This window comes from Podarcis filfolensis, assembly GCF_964270895.1.
Source record: "Podarcis filfolensis genome assembly, chromosome: 1".
NCBI classification, from domain to species: Eukaryota; Metazoa; Chordata; class Lepidosauria; order Squamata; family Lacertidae; genus Podarcis; species Podarcis filfolensis.
Window position 1 is genome coordinate 112127300 of NC_139604.1, and position 18062 is coordinate 112145361.

The 18062-nt window shown below is 45.8% G+C and overlaps 1 protein-coding gene across 2 annotated transcripts in view; it reads right to left on the reverse strand.

Annotated features, from left to right (window-relative positions):
* The window catches only part of KCNK10 (potassium two pore domain channel subfamily K member 10), a 75781-nt gene that overhangs the window by 42429 nt on the left and 15290 nt on the right, over nt 1-18062 (reverse strand). For both annotated transcript variants that reach the window (XM_083615371.1, XM_083615370.1), the window contains one exon: nt 7888-8225. In XM_083615371.1, coding sequence (XP_083471497.1) covers nt 7888-8225 — 338 coding nt within the window. The remainder of the gene's footprint in view (nt 1-7887; nt 8226-18062) is intronic.

The following is an 18062-nucleotide window of genomic DNA, read 5'->3' on the forward strand; positions in this document are numbered from 1 at the left end:
ATAGAAAACCAAAAATACACTAAAATATCACAGATTAAAAACTTCCCTGAACAGGGCTGCCTTAAGATGTCTTCTGAATGTCAGGTAGTTATTTATAGCTTTGACATCCGATGGGAGGGCGTTCCACAGGGCAGGCGCCACTACCGAGAAGGCCTTCTGCCTGGTTCCCTGTAGCTTTGCTTCTCGCAATGAGGGAACCGCCAGAAGGCCCTCGGCGCTGGACCTCAGCATCCGGGCAGAACGATGGGGGTGGAGACGCTCCTTCAGGTATACTGGGCCGAGGCCGTTTAGGGCTTTAAAGGTCAACACCAGCACTTTGAATTGTGCTCGGAAACGTACTGGGAGCCAATGTAGGTCTTTCAAGACCGGTGTTATGTGGTCTCGGCGGCCGCCCCCAGTCACCAGTCTAGCTGCCGCATTCTGGATTAGTTGTAGTTTCCGAGTCACCTTCAAAGGTAGCCCCACGTAGAGCGCATTGCAGTAGTCCAAGCGGGAGATAACCAGAGCATGCACCGCTCTGGCGAGATAGTCCGCGGGCAGGTAGGGTCTCAGCCTGCGTACCAGGTGGAGTTGGTAGACAGCTGCCCTGGACACAGAATTGACCTGCGCCTCCATGGACAGCTGTGAGTCCAAAATGACTCCCAGGCTGCGCACCTGGTCCTTCAGGGGCACAGTTACCCTATTCAGGACCAGGGAGTCCTCCACACCAGCCCGCCCCCTGTCCCCCAAAAACAGTACTTCTGTCTTGTCAGGATTCAACCTCAATCCATTAGCCGCCATCCATCCTCCAACTGCCTCCAGGCACTCACACAGGACCTTCACCGCCTTCACTGGTTCTGATTTGAAAGAGAGGTAGAGCTGGGTATCATCTGCATATTGATGGACACCCAGTCCAAACCCCTTGATGATCTCTCCCAGTGGCTTCATATAGATGTTAAAAAGCATGGGGGAGAGGACGGAACCCTGAGGCACCCCACAAGTGAGGGCCCAGGGGTCTGAGCACTCATCCCCCACCACCACTTTCTGAACACGGCCCAGGAGGAAGGAGCGAAACCACTGCATAACAGTGCCCCCAGCTCCCAGCCCCTCTAGACGGTCCAGAAGGATGTTATGGTCGATTGTATCAAAGGCCGCTGAGAGATCCAGCAGAACTAGGAAACAACTCTCACCTTTGTCCCTAGCTCGCCGGAGATCATCAACCAGCGCGACCAAGGCAGTTTCAGTCCCATGATGAGGCCTGAATCCTGATTGGAAGGGATCCAAATGGTCCGCATCCTCCAGGCGTGCCTGGAGTTGTTCAGCAACCACGCGCTCAATCACCTTGCCCAAGAATGGAAGATTTGAGACTGGGCGATAGTTGGCCATACTGGCCGGGTCTAAAGATGTTTTTTTAAGAAGCGGTTTAATGACCGCCTCTTTCAGCGGATCTGGGAATGTTCCCTCACAGAGGGAAGCATTCACCACCCCGCAGAGCCCATCGCCCAGCCCTTCCCGGCTTGCTTTTATTAGCCAGGATGGGCAAGGATCAAGGAGACAGGTGGTTGGTTTCACGCGTCCAAGCAGCCTGTCCACATCCTCGGGGGTAACGGATTGAAATTGATTCCATGCAACTTGACCAGACAGAGCTCTGGCACTCTCCCGCCCCAGCCCTGCTCCCACGGTGGTGTCTAGCTCCTTCCGAATATGAGTGATTTTATCTGCAAAAAACTTTGCAAAATCGTTGCAGGAGATCTTGGGGTCTTTACAAGGCCCCGGTGGTAAAGGTGGTTCCGTTAAATTGCGAACCACCTGAAAGAGTCTCCTGCTACTATTTTCTGCAGATGCAATAGAGGCGGTGAAGAAAGTCTTCTTCGCCGTCGCTATCGCCACTTGGTAGGCTCGAAGTTGAGCTCTAACCTGTGTCCGGTCAGATTCGGAGTGAGTTTTTTGCCACCGACGCTCTAGCCGTCTCAGCGATTGTTTCATCGCCCTCAGCTCCGAAGAAAACCACGGGGCTGTCCGGGCTCCATGCAATCGGAGAGGGCGCTTTGGAGCCAGACAGTCGATAGCCCTGGTTAACTCCGCATTCCAGCGGGCCACCAGGGAATCAGCTGAAAGGCCATCAACATGGGATAAAGCATCCCCTACCACTCTCTGGAAACCATTTGGATCCATTAAGTGGCGGGGGCGGACCATCCGAATTGGTCCCACCTCCCTACAGAGGGGAAGGGTCGTGGAGAAGTCCAGTTGCACCAGGAAGTGATCTGACCATGGCACTTCTTTTGTTTCACTTTTACTTAGTGTCAGATCACCCACGTCACTAGAGGTGAACACCATTAAAAATGATGATGATGATGATGATGATGAAACTAAATCATTCCTTTCACTACAGTCAGGTTAGGTTGAGAGGCAATGATTAGCGCAAGGTCATCCAGTGAGCTTCATAGTTGAGCAGAGACCCAGGTCCCTCTGGTCTAAGTGCAAGCCTCCATCCACTACTATGACACACTGTTGTTTTTATCTTCATTAGACAAATAAAACTGGGGAGATGCATTGGCTTGTTGGAACTAAATCAACCAAGGCTTGTAGTGCTATGTTTATTTGTTATCACAGGCATGCTGCCTATGACAACTGATGCCTATTTTCTCAAGCAACGGAATTCCCCCCAAGGGCTATATTAAATGGGGGGTTTTCTGTATGGAAAATTTCCAGTCTCTTTGCATATTTCTTTGGGTTCTCTCTCATCATTGTGGAACAGAAATGTACTCTGTTTTGGTAGGCACGACAAATAATAATAATGATAATAATAATAATAATAATAATAATAATAATAATAATAATAATAATATATTTCTACCCCACCCATCCTTGCTGGGTTTCCCCAGCAACTCTGGGCGGCTTCCAACAAAAGATTAAAAGTACATTAAAACACCAGTTATTAAAAACTTCCCTAAACAGGGCTGCCTTCAGATGTCTTCTAAATGCCATATAGTTGTTTATTTCTTTGACATCTGATGTCACAGGGTGGGCGCCACCACTGAGAAGGCCCTTTGCCTGGTTCCCTGTAACTTTGCTTCTCACAGTGAGGGAACCGCCAGGAGGACGTCGGCGCTGGACTTCAGTGTCTGGGTTGAATGATGGGGGTGGAGACTCTCCTTCAGGTATACAGGACCAAAACCCAATTTTATGTTCCGTAGCTCAGTGGTGGACCATCTGCCTTGCAAGCGGAAGGTCTCAGTTTCAATCCCAACTGGCATCTCCAGGCAGAGATGGGAGAGACTCCTGTCTGACATACAGGAGAGCTGCTGCCAGTCAGTGTACACAATGCTGAGATTGATGGACCAATGGTCTGACTTGGTGTAAGCTAGCGCCCTATGTTCCTATGTTCAGGGCTGTGCAAAGCTGGTTAATAGGCCCAGGCCAGTTGGGAAACGTAGGCCCCATTTCAATAATATTTACCAATAGGGACCCCTTTTACTTCTACCAGGAGGACTCAGAGTAGCCCCCTCAAAATTGTAGGCCCATGCCAATTGACCCACCTGGCCCCTGCCTACATTTTGGCCTGCCTACATTCCTATGCCACATGTATCTATTTAATAAGCTACACTATGCTTTTCAAAAACCACAGGAATAACAAGAGCAATAATGATGTCAAGTCCCATCCCGCAGCAGCAACAAAGCACAGCAGATGACCCTAACCAACAGCACCACAAAATATCTAGTTAAAATGGAAAAGCAGAGCCAGTGCAATCACATTTTGGCCAAACTCCTGAAGGTGCAGAATATTAGTAGGCGGTCTTCTACCCTGGGGGCCAAAATCCCAATCTCTTTTTTATAAAAATGTGTCCCCTCATGTCTCTTGAAACCTCCCCATTCACGATTCTCATTGGACCAGTCCCGGTCTCTCAGCCTAACCTCTCTCATTGGGTTGTTGTAAGGATAAAACGGGAAAGAAGAGAGTCCTGTGTGCTACCTTGAGCTCCTTGGAGGAAAGGTGGGTTAAAAATGTAATAAATAAGTGCATAGTGGGGCACTGAACCCATCCATAGCCTACCTTACCTCAAAGTTTATTTTATTTGTACAAAGGTGTCTTACAATTAAAAGAGCTAAAGTTCCCAGAGTGTTGTAACAATCCCCCTTCACAGGGTTTTTTGGGAATTGTAGTCCTGTGAGGGGAATGGGAATCTCCTAATAACTCTCAGCACTACATAACTAAAGGTAAAGGTAAAGGGACCCCTGACCATTAGGTCCAGTCGTGACCGACTCTGGGGTTGTGGCACTCATCTCGCTTTATTGGCCGAGGGAGCCGACGTACAGCAGAACTAAGCCGCTTCTGGCGAACCAGACCAGCGCACGGAAATGCCGTTTACCTTCCCGCCAGAGATACCGATTTATCTACTTGCACTTTGACATGCTTTTGAACTGCTAGGTGGGCAGGAGCAGGGACCGAGCAACGGGAGCTCACCCCGTCGCGGGGATTCGAACCGCCGACCTTCTGATCAGCAAGTCCTAGGCTCTGTGGTTTAACCCACAGCACCACTACAGCTCCCATAATTTTGGGGGAGGGGGGAAGCCATAGTGCTTTAAATGTTTGGTGTGAATGTAGCCTGAGCCAGAGATCATAGTCCATATGCTGGTAGGGAGAAGTAAAACAAATATAATCTGCTCATGCAGGATAAAGCATGCATACTGCAACATGCGAAAGAAGTCAGTGAATTTCCAAAATCTTCATTTTCTTTAAAATTCAACTAAAAACCCCTCTAATTTCTAATTAACAAGCCCTTGTTTTGATCAAGCACGCTATCAAGAACACCTCTTTCATACAACTATACAGGACTAATGAGCAGTCCTGCAGCCAGTTCCTTGATGTTTGTAAAAAGAAATATCGCTATGAATGAAAGCGCCACATTAAAAGCAACAATACAAAGTCCTTTGTTTTCCCCCCACACAACACCAACAGCATGAGCAGCAACAGAGCCTCCTCCCACCCCCCGCCTGCCCCACGTTTACTGACAGGAAAGAAAACCCATTAAACTGCACAGACAAGAATCAGGTCTCCAAGGCCACTCATATACTCTGGACCCCTGCTTAGTTTGACAAAGAAAGGCTCTGGAAATAAAGTCACCTTTCAACCGAGACCTGCAGCAAGATGAAATCTATTTCATACAGACCAACACACAGCTGTCGGGTGATAACAGTTTGTGATCGCTACCCCATGCATTGAATTCAGATGGAGGGATTAGGCTGGAAGCCTCCATCTATTATCATTGGTTGGTCTCTGTGTGGGGTTTTTTAATCCCTGTTTGAAGTCACCTTAAAGGCTGACTTCTGATGCAAGAATGCGCGCTGTTTCTGGATCCTTGCAAATGAAGTCACATACAAAGTTGATAGGACAGCTGCTCCAAAGCTCAGATATGGCAGAAGTGTGTTTTTTTGGTTGGGATTTTATTAATAGCTGGCCATCCTGTCAACCCATTTCCTGCTCTCTTTGGCTTCAAACCTGCCGGCTTGCAAGACAGCCAACATGTACTGCCAAGAGGTTTATTGGTTTAAGTACAACTTTACACTTTATTGGTGTTGCGCTTTAATCTGTCCGCTTGCCAGTTCTAGCATGCTCTTCCTCAGCCAAGTGGATCTGGCTATGGATGCTCAGCCGATCAGCTGTTCAGCTGCTGTCTCCAACAACCTACCCCACCTTTGCTGTCTTGCAAAACATCTGGTGTTGGGGGTCCCTTCCTTTCCTAACCCATTAACATTCTTCCTTAACCGTGAGTAGTTAGAGACCATGGAGGTGGTGCCAGTGGCGTAGCGTGGGGGTGCAGGGGGGCCGGCCGCACCGGGCGCAACATCTGGGAGGGGCGCGCTCGCACTCGCAGCTCTCTGCCCCTACCGGGTTACGGGGCGCAAATTACTTGCCTTGCCCCGGGTGCTGACAACCCATGCTACGCCACTGGGTGGTGCTGAATTCCTCCTACTAAGAAAAACAGAGTCAAAACTGGATGTCATTGTTTTCCAGGTTCATATGCTGGCCTTCCTCCCAAACACACAAACAACAAAACGGCTAAAAGCAATGTCAATAGAGATGCAAACTAGGCAAGATCTCTGCATAAAAGGCTTATTGGAAGAGGAAGGTCTTCAGTAGACAAAAAAGACAGCAGAGACTAATTCCTGTCTAAGGAATTCCAAAGTGTAGCTGCCACAGCACTAAAGGCCATGTCTTTTGTATTTCTTCTTTCTAATCCCATGTGTTCCCTAAAGCAAGGATGGGCCTGTGGGTCATCAGTCTGGGGCCAGATGAAACCCATGGAGGACTCCTCTCCTTTCCTCTTCCCCCCACACATCACTTGGCATAAATAGAAGGGGAGGGCTGAAGCTGGGGAGGGAAAGGCAGTAGAAGCTGGTTCCTTCAGACAAATGAAGCACTGCACCACCAACCTCATCCTGCTCCCAGCCAGCCCCTGGTTCCCTTCTTACTTACAAGCAGTCCAGAAGGTACCATGGACTGTAAGCTTCCTTCTCCTTGGTCTCACTGTTGCCTTTGTGGAACTCAAGAAGGAGGAGGATGGGGTCAAAACATGAACTAGTTGGCTCTGTCTGTTATCATCTCTGGCGCCACCTACTGTTGGCCTCCCTGCCCTAACAGGCTCACCACTGGGCGAATATAACTCCACCTCCTTATGTGCTAGACCACCCCAATGAAATCAGCTGCCTGCGCCACAATTAGGGTTGGGGGGAAAGGTTGTTTCAAGTGCACTTGCTGTGTGGTGGAGGGGTGATCTTTGTGGACGCTACATCTGGGGAGGGCTTCTGGGAAAGGTGTGTTTGTGTGTGTGTGTATGAGAGAGAGTGAGAGAGCGCCCTTGAGGGGGATTCTGGCCACACCCAATTTTGCTTTGGTTCTGCCTACCACTGCCCACCAAGGCTAGCCATGAGGGAGTGTGGCCCTCATCCTGCAAAAATCTTCCTACTCTTCTAAAAGATCAATGAGCAATATATTACTGCCATGTTACAACAGTACATTCAGAGAGCCAGTATGGTACAGTGCTCAGAGTGTTAAACTATGACTTGGGTTGCCAGGGTTCGAATCCCCACTCAGCCATGAAGCTCACTGGGTGACTTTGGGACTGTCACCATCTCTCAGCCTAACCTACCTGACAGATTGTTGTGAAGATAAAAATGGGGGGGGGGAGAGCCATGTATACTCTCTTGAACTCCTTGGAGGAAAAAAGTTGGCATATTAATGTAATAAAATAAAAACTGGGGTTTGTGGACTATACATGCCAGACCTGCTTCTGCCTGAACTTGGAAACATTCTGAGTGGAAATATCTCTTCAGATCTTTTCTTCTCAACTTACTGTACATTTTAGATTCAGGTAGTTAGCCATGTTGGTCTGACACAGTTGATATATATATACACACAAACACACAGAGATAGATAGTCCAGTAGCACTTTAGAGACCAATTAAGTTTGTTCTTGGTAGAAGCTCTTGTGTGCATGCACACTTCTTCAGATACATTTTAGGAAACAGTGGCTGGGATCCAAGGGATCCACTGCAGCCCCTTCAGGTCATCAGGAAAACCAGAACTTGTGTAAAAAGATGCTTCCAGATCACACCTCAAGTAAAACCACACTTTGAGCATGGTGCATTCTCATTAACCAAAATTTTAACAGCCACAATTTTCAACTTCAGGCATGACAGAAAGCCGCACTTCACTTAAAACCAAAAGCAGGTGCTTTTGATTTCATTCCCATGGTCATAAAACTGAAGAAAATGAGGAGGAGGAGCACCCAAGCCTGATGCTTGCCGTGGTTCATTTACATAGCGGCAAACCATCATTTCCCATAACTTCAAATCTAGACCGCAGTGTCACTGAGTTTCATTAGTATGTCCCTTCTAGTTTTCTCACCTTAATCAATTCCTCCAACTCCTGTTGAGATACGCATTTGTTCTCCAGAAGGAAATCTGCCTTGTCGTTGGCTGTTCTGTCCTTCTGCCTGCTTTCTTCCGGCTGCTCCAGGGCACGAAACACAAGTCCCCCGGTGACCAGGTAGGCCACAACCACAAAGAAGATGGCCACCACCGTTTTCCACTTCATGACCGTCTGCAAACCCTGGGATGGGGCTTCCATGCTGGCGATCACAGTTGTCCGGGGGGAGGAAATAGAGAGTCGTGGCCCCGGATTGTGTGCCTTGGTTTTATTGCTCTCAGGTTCACACGCCAAGGGAACAGCTGCTGGAACAGTCACTAAAACGAAACAAAAAAAGCAAATCAGGATGTTAAAATCTCTGCTTGATAACAAGAGTTTTGGTTTTCTTTTAGATTTACAGTTCTGAGGCCCTCCTGACTGCATTGCGACCAATCAGAAATTCAGCTGGCTCGGATTCAGAGGGGACCCTATTCTGTTGCAGCACCCATTCTATGGACTGAGCTCCCTATGGAGATCAGGCAAGCAACAACAATGGGATGTTTTCACAGATTTAAAGATCTCTTTGTTTACCTTGGAATTTCCTTGCTGTTGATAATGAATCTTGGCTGCTGCAGTTGCTGGAATTTTGTGTTCTGGCCTGGATGTTTTCATTGTTGATATTTATATTAATGGCTTTTATGCCTACAGCGAACCATTTTTGGGATTCATAAATGAAAAGTGGTATATAAGTTTCTTAAACAAGCAAATAAAACAAAATTATTATAACCAGGATATTGTGCAGCCCGAAACGGAGAAGCAAATGACACCACTGTCCCCAACATCAATGTCAAGGCACAAAGCACTTATCCAATATTAGTCCTATTCAGAGCAGACCCATTAAAATTAATGAACATTACTAATTTGGCTCCATTAGTTTCAATGGGTTGATTACAATCTATAATACCTCAAACTGGTCAAGCCATTCTGGTACCTGCAGCAGAAAATCCCACAAGCATATCTCCTGCTCCCTGGCACAAAGAATACACTAATGACTTCCATGATTTTTCCGTGTATAAGATGCCCCCATGTATAAGACACCCCCTATTTTGGAGGATTCCAAATTAAGAAATCACCCCTCAGCACTACCCGTGTATAAGACAAGCCCCAATTTTAAACCTAATTTTTTGGTTAAAAACCTAGTCTTATACACAGGAAAAATATGGTAGTTTATTTGTTTATGTGTGTGTGTTTGGGAGCATTTATACCCTGCCTACTAACTGAAGTCTACAAATAATAACTTGCTGTCTTTTCATGACAACCAAAATCAGCTGCCTGAGGTGACTGCCTCACTCTGCCTAATTATAGGGCCAGACCTCGTGTTACTTGTCCGTTAACTGTATGGATGAAACCCTATAACAATGATCCTAGACTTTTGCCCAGTAACTGCTGTTTTTAAAAGTGGAACTTGGCATGAATTTTTATTATGCTTTTTATGAGCTTAAGAAGACTTGCTGTTCTATATTCCTACAACACCAGATCTTGCCATCAAGCATTCCCATCCCTTTCTGTCCACTTGACACACATGGAGCTATCCAAGGTGCTGAACTGCAATCTAGACCTTGCCCTTGCCTTGCTGTGATTGCCTAAACTGGAACTCTGATCTTAGATCACGACTCTGCTACTGATGAGGCCATCCCTCAAAACAGAACATAGCAGTTTTTTGAGGTTCATTTCATCAGATGTACAAAGCGTTGTTCCAAGTTAGCAGGCAAATACATGCATATGGTGAGGGGTTGGGGGTCATAGGAAGCAAGGTCAGAGGGAAATGAAATGCTAAGAAACAAAAAAAAAATGCCCTGTGACTAATATGATCAAGTTTAAGGCTGCAATCCTGTACACACTTACCTAAGAGTAAGCCCCATTGAACTAAATGAGACTTACTTCTGAGTAGACAAGTATAAGAATGCAGTGTGCTATTACAGTGACTGTTCACAAGTGTTAACAGGGGCCAGCAAACTTTTTCAGCAGGGGGCAGGTCCACTGTCCCTCAGACCTGGTGGGGGGGCAGACTATTTGGGGGGGAATGAATGAATTCCTATGCCCCACAAATAACCCAGAGATGCATTTTAAATAAAAGCACACATTCTACTCATGTAAAAAAACACTGATTCCCGGACCGTCCGCAGGCCAGATTGAAAAGGTGATTGGACCGGATCCGGCCCCCAGGGCCTTAATTTACCTACCCGTGGTTAACAATAACACAAACATCCTGGCATTAGCAAGCTCAATTATACAGGTAGATAGTTAAAATAAGGGTCAGACTGCAAGTAACTTTTATAAAGGGGGAAATTGAACTGGAAAAGTGGCACCCTGAACTGTTTCCTCATTAAAATCCCACCACATACACCAAGGAAATCAGCCCTGCTTGGAAGGTAGTAGGGATATAGATACCATGAGTCACATTGTCTTTCACACAGATTATGAGATTATTAACTCATTAACATTTAGCAGAATAATGATGCAGAGGGCCAGGAGGGCCATAATAAGGTTACTATCAGAGGCTTGGAATACGAGTCTGTGATCTGGGGCCAAAACCTCCTAAGCAACTCTTGTTCCACCCTTGTAGTTTAATGGCGGGAAGTGAGGGAGCGGTGAATTAGTTCAAGTATCTGTCATAAACGTACTAAGTGGCCTCAGGCAAGCAGCTATTCTGTCAACCCTCAAAGCTAAAATACTTACCTACCTTGCAGAAGTGTTATAAGAATTGCTGCGATAACACATGCAAAAGGCTTTCTGTATTTGTATTAATATTTTAACAAAGTTTTCCTCAGAGTAGAGCCGTTGAACTTAATGGCTCTAACTTAGTCAGGTTCATTAATTTCAATGAGGCTACTATGAGGAAGACATAGTTGAATTACACCCATTATTATTATTTCTCAATTGGTAAGTGGGAGAACTAAATAATGACTCAGTTTAGATGTATAAAGCCTAACATCCTGCAATTGTTACCTCTGCCTATTTTTCTGATTTTCAAAACAATACATAAAGATGTACAGGGTGTTCAAAAGGTCACTCTACACCTACGGACATTTACTTACAGTATAGTGTAAAGTGACTTTTTGAACACCCTGTACATAGGATCATGCAACAGGAATGAAGGGTGCAGAACCAATCTACTGGCGAACAGGAGTGGTGCCATTCACTTCAATGGGAGATGGGTTGCATCAAGAACACTCACAGGTGTTTCTCATTCACATCAGTATGTTGGGATTGAGGCGCTGATCTGAAGTCATTAGTAACTGTGTTTGATCATTTATAAATTGCACAGTCTCCAGAAGGATCATATTATTTCGAGACTTTGAGAGAAATGGTGTCAGAAGTCAAAGGTTAATCTGCACATGTTAGACAATGTTTCCGATAAATGTTGTATTAGAATTCCCTGAAGTGTGACATCATCTTTCAGAGAACCTGCCTTAATGCCTCCCAGGAAAGCAAAGGGGTTATTTTTGCCTTTTGCCTTTGCATCTTATAAAAGGAGCAGTGTGGTCAGGTATTCTATTTATACAGTTCTGTCTCCCTTAAAAATACATTCCTATTCACCTCAAGTTTGGGTGAACTATCATAACAAATATTGTATGTTATGTGCCCTAGCCCAACGGTACCCAGGGTAGTGTTACAAGTTTCATCAGCCCCAGCCAGCTTGGTCAGAGAAGATAGGGGTTATAGTCTAAAACTTTTGGAGGACATCATCATGTCAGCTCCCCATTGCCCTTTGCGCCTTCTAACCAAGCACATTTTATTGTCAAAACTCTAGGATGTGTGGGGTGGGTGTGGTGGTTAGAGTGCTGTAGAAAATCCAGGAGACCAGAGTTCAAATCCTCACTTAGCCATGAAGCTCACAGGGTGACCTTGAGCCAGTCACAGTCTCACAGCCCAACCTCACAAGGTTGTTTTGAGGATAAAATGAAGGGGGTGGGGCTGTGTGCAACACTTCATGCTCCTTCAAGAAAAAGTGGGGTATAAATGCAGTACTTAAAGAAATCAATCACCAAGTTTATAGGAAGCAAGGTGGAAAGATCCTGAAAACGTTTCAATGTACAATAAATAATGCAAAATGCAGTCCATTCACAAAGGCTGTTAAACTCTGAAAAATGATTAAAAGTGTCAATAAGTTTACTAAGCTATTCCCATAACCTGATCCTAATAGCAACCTACTTCACTGGCATTTGATAATTTTGGGTACAATCTAGCTACCAGCATCAGTAAAAAATGACATTTTGAGCACTACACCTACACTGATGCTAGCGAGAGTTTTAAATATGCACACACCATTTTTAGTCGGTTCTAGTCAAAGCGTGAGCCTAAATGGTAAATAGAATAGCTGAACAAATTGGAGGAGGGGGATTGTCCTGGGGCTTGCGAGGCTGCAGCAACGCCTCTATTCCCTTAAAATATAATTATTTCTTTTGAACTTTCTTTTGAATCCTTACCCTAGAGCCTCAGCTGCATGGGGCTACTTGCTGCCATGCTTTGCTTTGGCTGCACATACAGCAACTTGGACCCAGGAGTGATGATGACATTCCATAGCTTTGGGGCGGAACTGAACAGAAAAAAACATGGCTGCCACCAGGAAAGTTAGGAAGCTGACCAAGTTGGACCCACTAGCACAGAACTGTCTACACCAGGCACGGCCAGACTTGGCCCTCCAGCTGTTTTGGGACTACAACTCCCATCATCCCTAGCTAACAGGACCAGTGGTCAGGGATGATGGGAATTGTAGTCCCAAAGCATCTAGAGGGCCAAGTTTGGCTATGCCTGGTCTACACTGAGCAAAAGTGGCTTTCCAGGGTTTCAGGTTGGGTTCTCTCCCAGCCCCAACTAGATCAGTGTCAGAAACTCAGTTATATAAGCTAGGTGCCAACTGGCTTTTTAAAGGAAGGTTACAGTCATGAAAATGGAATGTCTAGTTGTCAGTTTGGGGCAAGACGGCTCTAATGACTTATTTTTCAAACGATGGACTGACTGTGATTGATTCTTAGTTAAAACATCTGGCTAGTTCAGATGACAACCCTGAGCTAGGTTAAGAGCTTTGAGAACTTAAAGAAGAAAAGTCACTTGATCCAGGGACAGTCCACATATATATTGGCCTATTCTGACCTCTTTTTCTTAATGGTGACTGCATTCTGATTGTACAGATAAAATATAACTGATAGAATTCTACAGGATGGAGTATCAGTGTGTGAAACCAGTCCAGATCCATTGATCCCCAGGCATGCACCTCTGGATGGTGGAGATGTCATGTGCCAGCCTGGGGCCCAGGCATCTTCACCTGGTCGCAAGTGGTTGAAAACCAGGTGCAAAATGCACCTGGCGCCTGGCTAATTTCAAACACTGCTGGAGATACTAGAGATTGAACCTGCATGCATGCCAAGCAGATGTGCTACAATGGCCCTTCCAACATCCACCAGCCGAAGCCACTTCCTCATCCCTGCATCAAAACATCTGAAAAGGGCTACCACAAATAATATGCCTGCTTCCAACCTACATTCAAACTCTGAAATAAGTATCTGTCTAGAGCCTTCAAGAGGCATCTTCAGAGTCTGCTTTCCCTAGCATGACACGTTTTCTTGTGCCTGTTTGTTAACTTGTCACGAAAGAGGTTTTAATCTCTCTCATTAAGAGCAATGACAAATCTCAGTTTATGCAACATGCACATTAAATTGGCAGATCCTTGTGCCTCATAGGGGACTTGCCAGTGTTGTGACACAGCCCTTTCCCCCGCGAGATGGTGCCATTTGGGAAAGGTATGTTCCTGTTTGTTTGGAGAGGGCACGGTATAGAAACATTAAGGAACCATTAACAAGCTGCCTTAAATGTCAGCATTTGCTTCTTTATACGTCCAGCTCATTCTAGTTTTAATATTTACGAATGGATTCTCAGCACAAAGTCACCCAAGGCGATGAATAATAAAGAAGGTAAAATAATGCAGTCATAAAAGCAATCACATTTAAAAATGTACTTCACACACACATACAAGATGGTACTAAAAACACTACCACAGAAATTGCAATGTCTGCATCAATTAAAGACCACTAAATGCTGGAGTCAGTGAATGGTCAGAGAGCATCTGAAAGCTACACCATTACAGAAGATAAGCAGTTCTGGATCTGTGGACTGGCAACATCTGGAAACTTCATATAAGGATAAGATGTTGCGTAAAGGTAAAGGGACCCCTGACCATTAGGTCCAGTCATGGCTGACTCTGGGGTTGTGGCGCTCATCTTGCTTTATTGGCCGAGGGAGCTGGCGTACAGCTTCCAGGTCATGTGGCCAGCATGACTAAGCTGCTTCTGGCGAACAAGAGCAGCACACGGAAACGCTGTTTATCTTCCTGCCGGAGCGGTACCTATTTATCTACTTGCACTTTGACGTGCTTTCAAACTGCTAGGTTGGCAGGAGCTGGGACCGAGCAACGGGAGCTCACCCCGTCACAGGGATTCGAACCGCCGACCTTCCGATCGGCAAGTCCTAGGCTCTGTGGTTTAACCCACAGCGCCACCCACGTCCTTATGTTGGGTGGTGACCAACTAATGTGTCCTGCCAGCACAAGCATTTAAACATTTGCAATGAAAGTTTCTCCTCCTCTCCTCCCTGCACATGCCCCCTAAATCTGTACAAGAGGTTCTCCTAATATGCCAGAGCAGATTTGGGGAAGGCGCAGGGGGAGGAGAGTGAAGGAAAGTTAAGCTGTGCTAGCATAAATCCTTTCACTGGTGGTATGTGTTGGCTGGATACTTACGTAATAAATATTATTTCAAAATCCCAAATTCTAGTAGTATAAGCTAGTGGCACAACTGCAGCTTCCATGCCCACATGCAGAAACCACTTTACACCAGAAGAGAAGAGTTTGGATTTGATATCCCGCTTTATCACTGCCCTAAGGAGTCTCAAAGTGGCTAACAATCTCCTTTCCCTTCCTCCCCCACAATAAACACTCTGTGAGGTGAGTGAGGCTGAGAGACTTCAGAGAAGTGTGACTAGCCCAAGGTCACCCAGCAGCTGCATGTGGAGGAGCGGAGACGCGAACCCGGTTCCCCAGATTACGAGACTACCGCTCTTAACCACTACACCACACTGGCTCACCAGGAATCGAGAACTTGTCATCCTCCAGACGTTGCTGGACTCCAGCTCCCATCAGCCCCAGGCAGCTTGGCCAATGGTCCTGAAAGAGGAGAGCTCTATTCCAGCAACATCTGGAGAGTCAAAGGTTCCCCATCCCTGATTTACACCACAGTCGTCTTCAAGAGTTACAAGCAGCAACATTTGTAGAAAACAGCTCTAGGACTGTACCAAAAGAGTAAGTCTTCACTTCATTCTATCATTCAAATAAGTAGGGGGTGCATGTAAGCGGAACAACACCTTACTACTTCATCCAAAGGAAGGGGGTGATCATTTACTGTAACGTTGAATAATAAAAGCTATATTTAATACTTTCAGCACCAAAATAAGTTCAAAGATAGTCATACAATAACAGAATTATAGAGTTGGAATGCTTTGTACGCTTGTAGTATACCCCACTAAAGACAGTGGGACTTACTTCTGAGCAGCAGACATCAGCAACCTTGCAAGCTATCTTTCCATTATCTGTGGGCTGCGGTGATTTCACAGGAATATAAATGTTTACATATAAAGATGATATACCTCTGACAAGTTAACAGCTATATTATGAAAATTGGGCACTAAAAATGTATCCGTTACGTATTATCTGAGGGGAATGGGTGAGAGGTGTCATACAATTGGAAGAGGACCAGATGGTCTAAATGTCAGTCCAGCTCTAATTCAATTTCTGCCATCCTTTTAGGTACCTAATTTAATCTGAAGGTGATGTGAACTCCAGTTTTAACCTTCCATAGGAGCAGCTCCTAACAAGACCTAACCTCTTCCAAATTTCCTTTGTTATGAGTCTACAATTATGCATCAGTGCAGAGCTGTGGTAACCCACACTCTGCCTGCTGCTTTCATCCTACTCACCAGATGAGGCATGCAAAATATATCCAGGAATTCTTTTCTTTGAAATGCTCAGTTGCTGATAGAGAAGAAAAAGGTGGTTGGCTACATTAATAAACACCGAAAGGTCCTAATCTATTGAAATCTTTACTGTCAGTCAGTTAGGGCTAGCTACTTGCTCTTCAATTCACAGGGCATAGAATGACAACATGCAGGGCAATGCACATTTCTTTTCTTTTCTTGCTCAATTTACTTTATGTTGACAAATTGAACCTGCCGCATGCCACTTCAGCAGTGGCTTCCATAGGCGTGATCTGCAGTTGTGAAACAGGATTCAGCAGAATTGTTCCTCATTAACCTAGTATAATCTCTCCGGGGAAAAGAAAGAATAGGAGCAGAATAGCCATGTGAATTGCTCCCCTGCTTAGTCAGCGGTAGCCAACACGATGCTTTCCAGATATTGTAGGACCACAAGTGCCAGGAGTCCCGGCCGCCATGATCAGTGGTCAGGGCGGATGGGAGTTGGCTACCCCTTGCCCTTAGTCAACAGCTGGGACTGCCAGGGTAAAAAAAACAGGAGCTCCTGCCTCTGTGCATAGCTGCCATGTGTGGTGAATATAAGGGGATCAAGATGGAGCATAATTGTTGATGAGGGGTAACTCTTAGCTTGTTTTCAGGCTCTGCCCCACCAACTCCTTGCTCTCAGCTCCTGACTCTAACCTCACAGCTGCCTATGGCTCAGATCTGACAGTTTTTTAAAAAGGCAATTAATTACTCAAAGGAGTGGGTTCCCCTCTGTTCCCCCCATCCCCACAACACACACACACACCTTTCAATAATAATAATAATAATAATAATAATAATAATAATAATAATTTATTATTTATATCCCGCCCATCGGGCTGGGTTTCCCCAGCCACTCTGGCAGGCTTCCAACAAAACACTAAAATACAATAACCTATTAAACATTAAAAGCTTCCCTAAACAGGGCTGCCTTCAGATGTCTTCTAAAACTTTGGTAGTTGTTTTTCTCTTTGACATCTGGTGGGAGGGCGTTCCACAGAGCAGGTGCCGCTACCGAGAAGGCCCCCTGCCTGGTTCCCTGTAGCTTCACTTCTTGCAGGGAGGGAGCCACCAGAAGGCCCTCAGCACTGGACCTCAGTGTCCGGGCAGAATGATGGGGGTGGAGGCGCTCCTTCTGTTGACTTCTCCAGAGTCAATAATTTCTCACAATGAGCCTAAATTTAGGGGTTGTGGTCAATGTATCTCAGGTATCCCCAAACTGAGCCCTCCAGATGTTTTGGGACTACAATTCCCATCATCCCTGACCACTGGTCCTGTTAGCTAGGGATGGTGGGAATTGTAGTCCCAAAACATCTGGAGGGCCGAGTTTGGGGGGTGCCTGATGTATCTTATGCACACTGGAACAAACCAGTATGACTTTTGTGAATATCCACTGAAGTCAACCCATTGAAGGAAACTACAGGCTTGTCCATAGCCTATGGTTTGCTGTCTTCTGGCCCAAGTTGTGCTCTGTGACAGCCTTTGCTAACGTGGTGCCCTCCAGTTGTTTTTGGACCACAAAAACTGGGGCTGGTGGGAGTTGTAGTCCAAAATACCTGGAGAGCACCAGGTTGGTGGAGGCTATTCTATGCAGGGCCTCCCTGATAGACCCAGTCATAAAGAGGAAGCCAATGCCAGAACAGTAATGCCCATCCATGCCAACAGATGCTACCTCCCAGGGGAAATTCATATGAGCCCAGTGGCATATTTATTGCTCACTGTGTTCCTGTAAATTGACACTGGGGCAACTGTGCCTGCTAGCATGGCGAACCCAAGAAGCAAGTAGAGTATTTTAGAGCATCTGAATAGGACCTTGCTGATCTAAGAAGAAAAGAAAGAATGGCTTGCCAAACCAGAAGAGGCATCCACCAAAGGTCCAGGAATAGAATTTATTCAAATGAACTGTGGAGATTAAGAAAGTGAGCAATGGCACACTCCAACAGAAAACAAAAAGACTGCTACCATATTGCGTTACTGCACAACCCTGATCCATAGTGACCCCAGAGGTTCTCTAGCCCAAGCCCCTGCAATGCAGGAATCTAAACTAAAGCATCCATGACAGATGGCCATCCAGCCAACCTCTGCTTATGCTTAAAACATCCTAG